The sequence below is a fragment of the Geotrypetes seraphini genome, chromosome 2 (genome assembly GCF_902459505.1).
Source record: "Geotrypetes seraphini chromosome 2, aGeoSer1.1, whole genome shotgun sequence".
NCBI classification, from domain to species: Eukaryota; Metazoa; Chordata; class Amphibia; order Gymnophiona; family Dermophiidae; genus Geotrypetes; species Geotrypetes seraphini.
Window position 1 is genome coordinate 61531521 of NC_047085.1, and position 12512 is coordinate 61544032.

General features: G+C 40.8%; 1 protein-coding gene across 1 annotated transcript in view; it reads left to right on the forward strand.

The window, feature by feature from the left end:
• Positions 1 to 12512, forward strand: part of DPYS (dihydropyrimidinase) — a 69986-nt gene that overhangs the window by 5624 nt on the left and 51850 nt on the right. The window contains exons 3-4 of the mRNA XM_033935025.1: positions 7989 to 8168; positions 9792 to 9981. Of these exons, the coding sequence (XP_033790916.1) occupies positions 7989 to 8168; positions 9792 to 9981 (370 nt within the window). The remainder of the gene's footprint in view (positions 1 to 7988; positions 8169 to 9791; positions 9982 to 12512) is intronic.

Sequence of the window (12512 nt, forward strand, 5' to 3'; positions counted from 1 at the left end):
CCCTTTCATGTTCTGTGCTTGTGATCTGCCACTCTAGAAATCACTACAAAACCTTGTGAAGCACACTGAAATCCTAAAAAACTAGGCTATAACTTGAGTCCATACACAACCAAAGAGGTTGCATTGAGAGATTATTGGGATCTCAAGTGCTTACAGCTATATGCCCATTGATCACATCTAGGCAAATAACTAACGAGTGAGCTATCATCGGTCCTTTACACTCTCATTGTGTTATTTTATTTTATTCAAATGATTTTAGTTTTATTATGCAATTATTATACTATTATAGTTATAATTATTAAGATACTTAGCTCGGGTGTAGATTCTTAACCCGAGCCAGCTGAAAATATCTCCGTTTTGCTCTCATTAGCAGTGAAAGAGCTTCATCAGGAACAGTGCAAAATACCAACACTGTAGATAAAGCATAACAAACCATCATCTACTATAATTGTCTATTATTTTAAATGAATATCTAATAATTCTAAACACTCATGGGACCACTTCGGGTTATAAAACTTGGTTATAAATTGATATTAATCATTTATTTATTTCTGTTTATTCATTTGTAAGTAGTTGTGGAAATAAAAGATATGTAAAAAGAATAAAGAAAAAGGTAAAAAATTGTTAGAAAGTTGTAACTTAGAAGGCATAATGTTGCATTTAAGTTATTGAACAAATGAATAAACAGAAATAAATAAATAAATGATTAATATTAATTTGTAACCAAGTTTTATAACCCAAAGTTTTATAACCCAAAGAGCTTTTTTAATCATGAGTAAAATAACTCATCCTTAGTCAGACCAAGGCCCATTAAGCCCAGCACCGTCTCCAACAATGACCAGTTTGGGTCATAAGTATCTGGCCAATCTCAATTTCTTACAGTTCATGTCCAGGAATAAGCAATGGTATTTCCATGGTTCAGTGACAGTGGTCAGCAGAAGGAGGAGAAAAAGTAACAGCATTGCAGCACTGAGGAGTTGCTGAGATCCTTTAAAGAGGAGAGAGGTATGAAAATATGAAGCACAGCTGCCGAGTTACTCAGTTCAGGAAAGAGATTTTAGGTCAGCCCTGACTTTCTGATGGCTCATGTTGATGCATTGGTTTGAGACCCAAGTAAATTAATTGCATTTGCTTTTCATTGGAGAAAATAAACTACAGCATTTCAGCAGCACTGATTTCAATGTGTAGAAGCAGGCACTACAAATATCATGCTGCATTGGGATATATGAGGGCCCACTGAAAAGTTCTCAGCCCAGCCAACAAAGTTGGGATAGACTCCATTGAGGGTTATACACTTAGCCCAGTGATTTTCTACTTTTTTTTGTTCTGTCAGAAAAATACGGAATGAAAAAAGTGGAAAATTGCTGGACTAAGTGTATAGCCCTCAATGGAGCCTGCTCCAACTTTGTTGGCTGGGCTGAGAACTTTTCAGCGGCCCCTTGTAGGTTGGAACCAAGAATGGCCAAAAACTCTCCCTCATGGAACTGGGTATTTTGGCAACTATGATTAAAGGGATAGAGGAAAAAACCTACAAGAGGTAGGAAGTGAAGTCTTTCTTGGTCAAAGATAGGTGACACTGACGAATGGGCTTATTTTTAGTCTAGATTCTTACATTTATGGTAGCACTATACATTACATTAGTGACTTTTATTCCGCCATTACCTTGCGGTTCAAGGCAGATTACATAAGAGGTTATCTAGACCAGTGGATCCCAACCCTGTCCTGGAGGAACACCAGGCCAATTGGGTTTTCAGGCTAGCCCTAATGAATATGCATGAAGCAAATTTGCATGCCTATCACTTCCATCATATGCAAATCTCTCTCATGCATATTCATTAGGGCTAGCCTGAAAATCCGATTGGCCTGGTGTTCCTCCAGGACAGGGTTGGGAATCACTGATCTAGACATTTCCAGAAGTGTTACAGAGTACATTACATTGTGCTTGTTGACCGCATATCCACAAGTTCAATGCGGTTTACAAAAGACTATTAACGATAAGCATAGTACAAAATAAATTAATTAATCAGATATTTGGAAAAGAGATGTCTTCAGCTGTGTTCTAAAGTGTTTATAAGAATAAGCTGTGAGCAGTAACGCTCGAAATTCTTTGTCATGAGAGGCTGCTTGATGCGCTAGTGCAGTGATTCCCAACCCTGTCCTGGAGGAACACCAGGCCAATCGGATTTTCAGGCTAGCCCTAATGAATATGCATGAGAGAGATCTGCATATGATGGAAGTGATAGACATGCAAATTTGCTTCATGCATATTCATTAGGGCTAGCCTGAAAACCCAATTGGCCTGGTTGGGAACCACTGCGCTAGTGTCTGATCAAGACATTGTTTACTTCTACATCCTTGGACAGAAGGAAAATTAAACAAAGGATGAGTTTTTCTGCTGTGTCTACAGTATATGAAGCTAAGGAGAATCTATTGACCAAATAAGGAGGAGCTTATCCATACAGTACTTTATAGCAAAAACAGCCCAGCTTAAACTGTACCTGAGCTTCCATAAGAAGCCAGTATAATTCACAGTAATAAGAGTTGCTTTGGGGGATTGAAATGCTTCCTGCGGTGTTAGTTTATCTTAATGAATTTCTTGAATAGTAGGGTTTTATTTCTTTTCTGAAAGTTTTGTAGTCTGGTGTCGTGATCAGTAGGTTGGAGAGTTGGTGGTCTAGTTTCACTGCCTGCTTGGCCAGTAGGCCATCTTACATTTTTTTGCGTTTGACGCCTCTGATTGGAGGGTGCGTGAATGGTGTCTGGGCCTTTGCCTGGTTGTGGTAGTTTGGATAAAGCTCAAGTAGGCTAGGCTGTCTCCATTCAGGGCTTTAAATAGTAAACAGTAGAATTTGAATAGTATTTTTGCATGTATTGAGAGCCAGTGTGAGTCGAGGTATGTGGTGGTGATGTGGTCGTATTTCTTCAGCAAATAGATCAGTCTCAAAGCACATGCACAGTAATTTCTGATAGTTTTAGGGTCATTTTAGAAGCAACTTGACCAAGTAGAACAACATTTTGTGTTCAAGTGGGCACTTTTAAAATTACAACGGCATAGACACTTATATAAATAAACTACATACAAAATAAACAAAAAAGGAGCAGGACACAAATCACTTAAAGGGCCAAAAACTGAACTCCTCTGCCAGGATGTAGATATGCTTGAAAGATTCAGGTAAAATTATTCTAATGTATGTACTTCTGAAGCCCATGGTTCCTTATAACAGTGCTTCTCAACCTTCTGCAGGAAGCACACCTAGTTAGACGGGTTTCAAGGTTACTTGGGACCTGGGTTGGCCACTGTTGGAAACAGGATACTGGGCTTGATGGACCTTTGGTCTGTCCCAGTATGGCAATTCTTATGTTCTTATGTGAGCTAAGAATAGGACAATCAAGCCATTGTGACATCACTATTGAGTTTGACTCTTAGGCATTGGTGGAATAAGGCATTATGACATCACAATCTCAGCTCTGGAATGTTGCTACTCTTTGGGTTTCTGCCTGGTTCCTGAGATCTGGATTGGCCACTGTTGGAAACAGGATACTGGTCTTGATGGACCTTCAGTTTGTCCCAGTATGGCAATTCTTATGTTCTTATACTATGCATGACATTGAATTGCATATAATGGATCTTGTCTATATGCAAATTTATCTCATGTATATTTATTGTGGTTATCCTGAAACTGGAATAACTACAATAAATATACCCTCCAGGAGAGGATTAAGAAGCCTTATCAGACCTTGATGTTTTTCTAGATCCTTTTCTAGTATTCCTCCATTCACTAATAATCTTGCCACTCTTCATTATATTTTTAGCCATTTTTACTTCTGCCAGTCTTTGCCAGCCTTATCCAGTAATCTCTTCTGTATTCCTCTTCTTGCATTATTTAGAATTTCATGAATGCCATCTCTTTTGTCTTTAATCAGTGACTTGTTTGATGAATCATATCAGTTTCCTTTTTCTCCTGTTCTTGTTTACTTTCCTTATATAAAGATATGTTGCTGATTTTATAGCTACTTTTGGTTTGAACCACAGATCCTCTACCATTGTCGTGTTCTTCCCATCAGCTCTTTTTTCAGATACCCCCTCATTTTAACAAATTCAGCATGCTTAAAATCCAGAACTTTGACTTTTATGTGTCCTCATTCTGCTTTAGGTCTTGCCATATAGAGTGATGATCACTATTTGACAGGTTGGAACCCATCCGGATGTTGACACACTAGCTCCATTTTTGAGCACAAGATCTAGCATCGCTCCTCCCCTCATGGGTTCTGTCTCCATTTGTCTCAGCAGTGCACTTTGAAAAGGATCCACAATCTCTCTACTTCTTTTCTGATTCCACAGATGGGACTTTCCAATCTGCATCTGGCAGGTTGAAATCCCCCAGCAATAGCACCTCTCCCTTCATTCCCAATGGTTGGATATCTATGACCAAATCTTTGTCCAACATTTCTGTTTATTTTGGAGATCTATAGACAACACCCATGTGGATGCATGTTCCATCTTCTCTTTCTAGGACAATCCATATCACTTCTTCCTTGCCCCAGGTTCCCTGCTTTTTAGCCTCTTTAATGTTTTTCACAAATAAAGCAAAAATTTAACTGGACCATTGAGATCCCTTTTGGATTTTCAAAAATTTAAGAAGGTATTAAAAAATACTTTATTAATGGAAGCTTTTAAATGATTGTTTATTCTCGTTCCATGAGGATATTCCTACTGATATATGTGGTTGACCATGTCAGGTAATTGTCTCTTTGAAGAAATTGGTGTATCTGTTGTTTGTTTGTGCGAAATTATTGCATGTGCCTGCATTTGGGGGGGGGGGGGGCTTTTATAAAGCGTGCTAGCCGATTTAGCATGCGCTAAATGCTAACGCGTCCATAGAATATAATGGACGCGCTAGCATTTAGCGCACGCTAAATCGGCTAGTGCGCCTTAGAATAAGAGGGGGGTTTATGACTGTATTTTGTAAACTGCCTAGGAATAGGTGGGTGAGAAAATTTAAAAATAAATAAATAAATAAAGCAACCCTTCCACTTTTCTGACCATCTCTGTCTTTACACAGTTCATGGGAGCTATTGAACCACGTCTCTGTGATAGAAACAATTTTGAAGTCTGCCTGTAACAGGACTTGCAGATCATGAATTTTGTTGCATAGACTGCAAACATTTGTGCACATCGCTTTCCAGTTAGGTAGTGTCTTCCTTAATCTTTGTTTATCCTTTTGCCTAGTCTCCCCATTCTGAGCTTCATTTTCCCGTTGTAAAGAACTTGGAGCGATTGCCATGGTGCATATCGCCTCTCAATTCATCCTCAACAGCTCTAATAAGAGCTCTCGCAGAATAAATCTCTTTAATTACCCATCCCTGAAATCATGTCATTACAGGAAGTTTCTTGACAGAATGTTATCATTCCAGGGAGCCAAACCGAACACATGGCTCGTAAAACCCATACTCGAGGCCACTTCATACGCTGACTTCAGAAAATCATCGAAGACCCGTCTCTTTAACACATTCTAATCCCAATTCTTGTCCAATCCCCCTCAGCTATCCTCATCCAAATCCCCAATTCTCTTGATTTTAGATTAACTCATGCTCTTCCCATTTGTAATTGTATTCCACCCAAATTGTTTGGTTCATAGACAACAACGCAGAAGACAAAGGCGCGCACCGACAACTGAGCACAAGATGGAGGCGTGCGCCGAAGAAAATTACTGTTTTTAGGGGCTCCGACGGGGGTTTTTGTTGGGGAGCACCCCCAGTTTACTTACTACAAATCGCGCCAGCGTTGTGGGGGATTTGGGGGGTTGTAACCCCCCACATTTTACTGTAAACTTAACTTTTTCCCTAAAAACAGGGAAAAAGTGAAGTTTTCAGTAAAATTTGGGGGGTTACAACCCCCCAAACCCCTCACAACACCCCCACAACGCGGCGTGATTTGTATTAAGTAACCCACGCCCCCCCCCCCGTTGGAGCCCTAAAAACAGTAATTTTCTTGGCGCGCGCCTCCGCGCTGCACTCAATTGTCTGCTCATGCCTTTGTCCCGGCGCGCTTTTGATCTGACACCAAATTGTTCTCCCCTGCACCCCAATCTCTGACTAGAGACATCCTTTTGATTCAAATCAACTTGGTCCTCTTCCATTTGTAATTTGTATCCCTGAAAGTACTTTTCTCTTCCCATTACATCTCTTACCCTCATTGTACGAATCTTGTTGTAAACCGCTTTGAACTTATGGTATAGCGATATATAAGAAATAAAATTATTATTATTATTATTATTGTTGTTGTTAGGCGAGTTGCTAAGATGGTTTATTTTAATTATTTCTCCATTAATTGAATGGGGAAACTGTAGGGAATGCCTCAACAGAGGTTTTGGGGAATTAATTGCAAAATCTTGACACAGTTTTATAAATAGGGGTCATGGGGTACAGTAATAGCAGAGCAGCTTTGAACATAATGGTGCGCTAAGCCCTAATGCTGGCATAGCACGCCAAAAAATGCTTACCACAGGATGGGATAAAGCATTCTGCAGTAATTTGTCTGTTGGCACATAGATTTAGCATGGGTTAGTGATTAGAGAAGGTAAAGGGGATGGGACTTGATATTCTGCTTTTTTCTGTATGGTTACAATCAAAGGGGTTTATTTAGATAGTTAGTTTCATAGTCCATCCTCCCCAGGAGCACAGAATGGGTTACAGCGGTACATTCACAATATCGTGAAGAAATGGATAAAGGGTACAGTGGTATATTCACAACTAGACTGGAGACATTAGACTAGTGGGACCGTGGTAAGAGTTTGAGCTGTATAAGATTATAGGTTATATATTTTAGTACATACATATTACATATTTTGTATCTGGGTCAATAAAGTGTTGAGTGTCTTGCCCAGAGTCCCAAGGAGCTGCATGGGAATCAAACTCACAACCTCAGGGGGCTGAGGCAGCTGTTCTAACCACTAGACTAATAATAATAATAATAATAACTTTATTTTTGTATACCGCAATACCACAAACAGTTCAGAGCGGTTAACAATGTAAGAGACTGTACATATACAGCGAAGATACAATGTAAGGGAATGTACAATGCAGTTGAGAGCAGTTTACAATGCAGGGGACTGTACATATTCAGCATAGGTGTTTATACAGCGAAAAACAATGCAGATTTACAATGCAGGAGGCTGTACATATACAGAAGAGATATTTATACAGTGAAGATACAATGCAAGAGACTTATAGAGCAAGATACAATGCAAGAGACTGTATAATGCAGTTGAAGCGGCTTACTATGCAATGATAGATACATATATAGCGAGGATAGAGAGTGAGAATGACAAGAAAATGCAACCACTATCAATTACGGGAGGGTGCCGGGAGGGGAGGGGTTAGTAAGAAGGATGGAAGTATTGGATTGAGGGGGAGGAAAGGAGAGATCGGCGGGAGAAGAGGTGGTAGAATTTGGTTATTTGGAGGAGAGGGTTTCGAGAAATTTGTCATAGAGGTAAGATTTGAGAGATTTCCTGAAGGATGAGTAAGATGGGGCAGATGAGATGAGGGTGGTCAGGCAATCTGTCCATCTGCCAGCTTGGAATGAGAGAGTTCTATTAAGGACTACTCCTACTCCTCCCCTTCTAAATGCCATGCTATCTATTATATTTATATTATATTATAATCATATATTTCTAATGGATATAACTAATGGGCAGACTGGATGGACCGTTCAGGTCTTTATCTGCCATCTTGTACTATGTTACTATGTTCCTATGGGCTGCATGGGATTTAGTGCACACTAAATCCATTAGTGTGCCTTAGTAAAAGGACCCCCCTAAGAAAGGTGAGTTAAACCTCAAGGCCAGAACAACTTTTACCCGTGACACAACCCTACAATAGACTCCCATTTCACATTATTGTACTATATCATAAATAAAGTGTAATTAAAATAGCACCCAAAACTTTTCCAATGTGATCTTACTGTGTAAAAAATTCCTTTCCAGGTCAAGGAAGAAATGGGAGTTCTTGCCAAAGAAAAAGGTGTCAACTCCTTTAAAATGTTTATGGCCTACAAGGATGTATACATGGTTCATGATTCTGAGCTGTATGCTTCATTTTCCCGTTGTAAAGAACTTGGAGCGATTGCCATGGTGCATGCAGAAAATGGAGATTTAATTGCAGAGGTAATTGTTCTCACTGTTTCGGTGTGAGTCCGAGCCTGAATTTAATTCTTGGGTTGAATATCCAGTTCTCATTAACAGCACAGTCTATGAAAAATTAATAATAACAGTGCATAACCTCTAGGAAAAGTGTGTGATCTTTGAAAAGTGCTCAATGTCCATGTCTCCTGCAACAGAGCCGCTTAGAGATCATATTTGGGACCATCATGACACATCTCAGTCCCTTATTACACCCCTCTAAATTAATATACAGTACTTGTGCCTCACATAATTCTGAAGTGTAGATTATGATTATTGAGTAGAATATATGAGAATGTATATGTTCACAATTTTGTCTTTAGGGGGAAAGTGCGTATTTTTTATATTTGTTTTCATTTCATTTTCATTTTTTGGGTTTGTAGTCATTACTCCTCCTGAAGAAGCTTTTAATCGGCGAAACTCAAGTCTAAGTAGGGGCGTACTAAAATTCAATATGGAAGAGCACTGGGGTTAATGATTTGAGCACAAGAGTGAAGGGTCCTGCTGAGCCGCCTTGGATTGAAGTGGAAGATAACACCCCTTCAGGAGGACAGATAAGTGCCACTATAACATCTGCGTTACAAAAGCAGAATTATGTGAGGCACAAGTATATTAATTTTGAGGGGTGTAAAAAGGAACTGAAATGTGTCATGATGATCCCGAATATGATCTCTAAGCGGCTCTGTTGCAGGAGACATGGACACTGAGCACTTTTCAAGGATAGTTGTACTAACCAATTAGCACAGAGCACGCCTACTCTCAGCCCCCAGATCAACCTTCAGAGCTAAAAAATAAATTCTATTTTTTTAACATGTAGACGGAGTATGCTGATCCCAAAAATACTGCGGGACGCCTGAGTGTGCCCACGATAAGCCCTTATTTGCTGTGGTGAATACACATTAGTGCTTACTGCAGCTTATTAAAGGAATTAGTAACTTGGAAAAGAGACGGCTGAGGGGAGATATGATTGAAGTCTACAAAATCCTGAGTGGAGTAAATCGGGTACAAGTGGATTGATTTTTCACTCCGTCAAAAGTTACAAAGACTAGGGGGACACTCGACGAAGTTACAGGGAAATACTTTCAAAACCAATAGAAGGAAAAAAAATTTCACATGAGAGAATAGTTAAACTCTGGAACGCATTGCCAGAGGTTGTGGCAAGAGCGGATAGCATAGCTGGTTTTAAGAAATGTTTGGACAAGTTCCTGGAGGAAAGTCCATAGTCTGTTATTGAGAAAGACATGGAGGAAGCCACTGCTTGCCCTGAATCGGTAGCATGAAATATTGCTACTCCTTGGGTTTTGGCCAGGTATTAGTGACCTGGATTGGCCACTGTGAGAACGGGCTATTGGGCTTGATGGTCCATTGGTCTGACCCAGTAAGGCTATTCTTATGTTCTTATGTTCATTCAGAAATCCAGTATCCCCTGGCTAGGTAGTGTGATTACTAATATACAGGAACATTTTTTTCCCTCTTTAAGAGGTTTTAGATTTTTGTGGGTACTTTTTTCCTCTTGTCATATTCCTACTATGTACAATTATAATTTATATTCTATGCCCTTCTGCGGAAAATGCATCTGATGTGATTGTACTATTTTGTGTTTTGAAGGGTGCAAAAAAAATGTTGTCGATGGGAATCACTGGCCCTGAAGGACACGAAATGTGTCGTCCCGAGGAAGTGGAGGCAGAGGCCACTCAGAGAGCAATCACGATATCCAGCCTCGTCAACTGTCCTCTGTTTGTGGTGCACGTGATGAGCAAGTCTTCAGCTAAAGTGATAGCTCATGCTCGGAGAGAAGGTAGTGTCCTTCACTGCACTTTCAACGTATACTGTAGCAACCTAGTAGCTTTATAGTAAAGCACAAGCTAAAAACTAGGCTGCTTTAAAAGTCAAAATTTGACTTCATGACATGGTTATTGAGCAGGTCAATAAGCTGGTCACAACTGATTCACCCATATGCAGCTCTAACAGTTTAATCTATCATGACCAGAAGCTGCAGAAATATTGTTGACAATCACGCTTATCTTCACATTGACTCAAGACCACACCATACTAAATTAAACTCATCACATACAGTATAATCACCTTTAAAATGTGGCAAACAATCTAGGCCACAGCTTTATTAACTTCACAATAAATATATCAAAACTTTTTCAACAATGGGGCTGACTCCATGACTTCAACTCCAGCATCCCCTAGTCTACCTTAAAGGTATCTTCCATGAAGCAGGATATGCTAAGGGATTGCGGCAAGGGAATCCTTGATCAGCTGAGCTGGCAGGACTGCCTGAAGCCACGCTTCAAAAAGTCCTGCTGGCTCAGCTGATTGGGGGAGGGGGAAAATACCCCTGCTGTGATCAGGAGAGATGCTCACTCCCTCCTGCCACCGCCTCCCTGATCCCCTCAAATGAAGACTGTCAGGAGGGATGCCCTTTCCCTCCTGTCGTCGACTCCTTAAATCCCCCAACCCCCCCATATGATAACTGGCAGGAGGGATGCCTACTCCCTCCTACTGACACTCTTCCCGAACCCCCTTTCCCCCATTGAAGACTGGCAGGAGGGATGCCCACTCCCTCTTGCCAACACCCTCCCTGAACCCCTGACACCCTCCCAACTCCCAACATAGGAGGGGCCTTTGGCACTTAGGCCAATCAGGGCCTTAAGCTTCCTTCTTGGTGCATCCTGGGATGCAATGGACATAGCCTAAGTCTCCAATTGGACCATATAATGCCACTCCCACTCCTTTCCTTCCTACCTTATCTTTCCTGAACAAATTATAGATTGGGATAACTGTAATCCAGTCAAGATTCTCTGTGAACCATGTTTCTGTGATTGCCACTAAATCCAACTCAGCCTCTTCCATCACAGCATCTAGATTCAGAACCTTGTTTCTCTTACTTCGAGCATTAGTATATGCTGCTTTCCAGACATTGCCCCCTTTTCCCATTTGTGTAGAGCTATTTAGTGATTCACATATCTGAGGGCTTATACTCACCTGGAGGCTTTGATCACCCTGCCCAATGATTTTAGTTTAAAGCTCTCTTCAGTAGGTTAGCCAGACACTTCCCTTCTTTGAAATATGTACACCATCCCTGCTCAGCAGCCCTTGGAAAATCATCCCATGGTCCAGGAAACCAAAACACTCTTGACGACACCATCCATGAAGCCATGCATTCATCTCTAGGATGCAAGCTTCTCTGCCCAGGTCTTTACCCTCGACAGGGAGGATTCATGAGAATACTACCAGCGCACCTGACTGCTTCACCTTCTCTCCCAGAGACATGACGTCACTTTTGATACATTTGGAGGGGTAATTAGCAGTATCACTAGTGCCAACATGGATGAGCACCATTGGATAATTGTCATTAAGCTTAATGAATCTTGGCAAGCTCTCCATAACATGTTAGATTTTGGTCAAAGTCATTTCTTTCTCCCTTCCCTCTACCCTTGGGTCCATCATTTCTCTCTTTCTTCCCTCCCTCCTTTCCACCCCCTTCTGACCCCACAATTTCTATTTCTTTGTTCCCTTCTTCTAGGGTCCATAATTTTTCTTTCTTCTTTGTTCTCTCCCTGGGGTCCATCATTTCTCTCTATTTCTTCCCCTCCTCCTCTCTATTTCTTCCTCCCTTCTCTCTCTTTCTTCCTTCCCCCGGGTCTACCATTTCTCTTTTTTTCCTCTTTTCACTCCATCATTTCTCTCTTCTTCCCTCCCTTCTACCCCTCAGATCCATCATCTCTCTCTTTCTTTCTTCTTCCTCCTGGTCCATCATTTTCTCCTCCTTCCTTCTCCCTTAGTCCATCATTTATCTTTTTCCTCCATCATCACTTCTCTCTTTCTTCCCTCCCCTCTCTTCCAAGGGTCCATAATTTCTTCATCATTCACCCAAGTCCATCATTTTATTCTCTTCCCTCTCCCTATATCCCCACCCCAGATATATATCTTTTCTCTTTCATTACCCCCATCATCTTTCCCTTTTCTTTCTCTCTATGTTCTGCCCCCAGTCTACCTTAAATGGTGTTTTTGAGGTTCCCAACAGAGACAGGAATTCAGAGTTGCTGCCGGTGTCTTAGTTGGAGTCTTTCTTCTGACATGAACTACTGCTCTGACACAACTTCCAGTTTTTGGGGGGGCAATTCATGTCAGAAGAGAGACTCCAAACAGGCCGCTGGCAGCATTTCTGAGCTATTGTCACTGTCGGGATATCACTGAGGCTTTAACTAGAAATAAGCATGACTATCATATTACAATCTACTGCCCATATATGTATGCTTAATGAGATATAGTTCTTTTTCATCTTTCGCTGTAGCTATCTGCTTTATAAGAGATAAT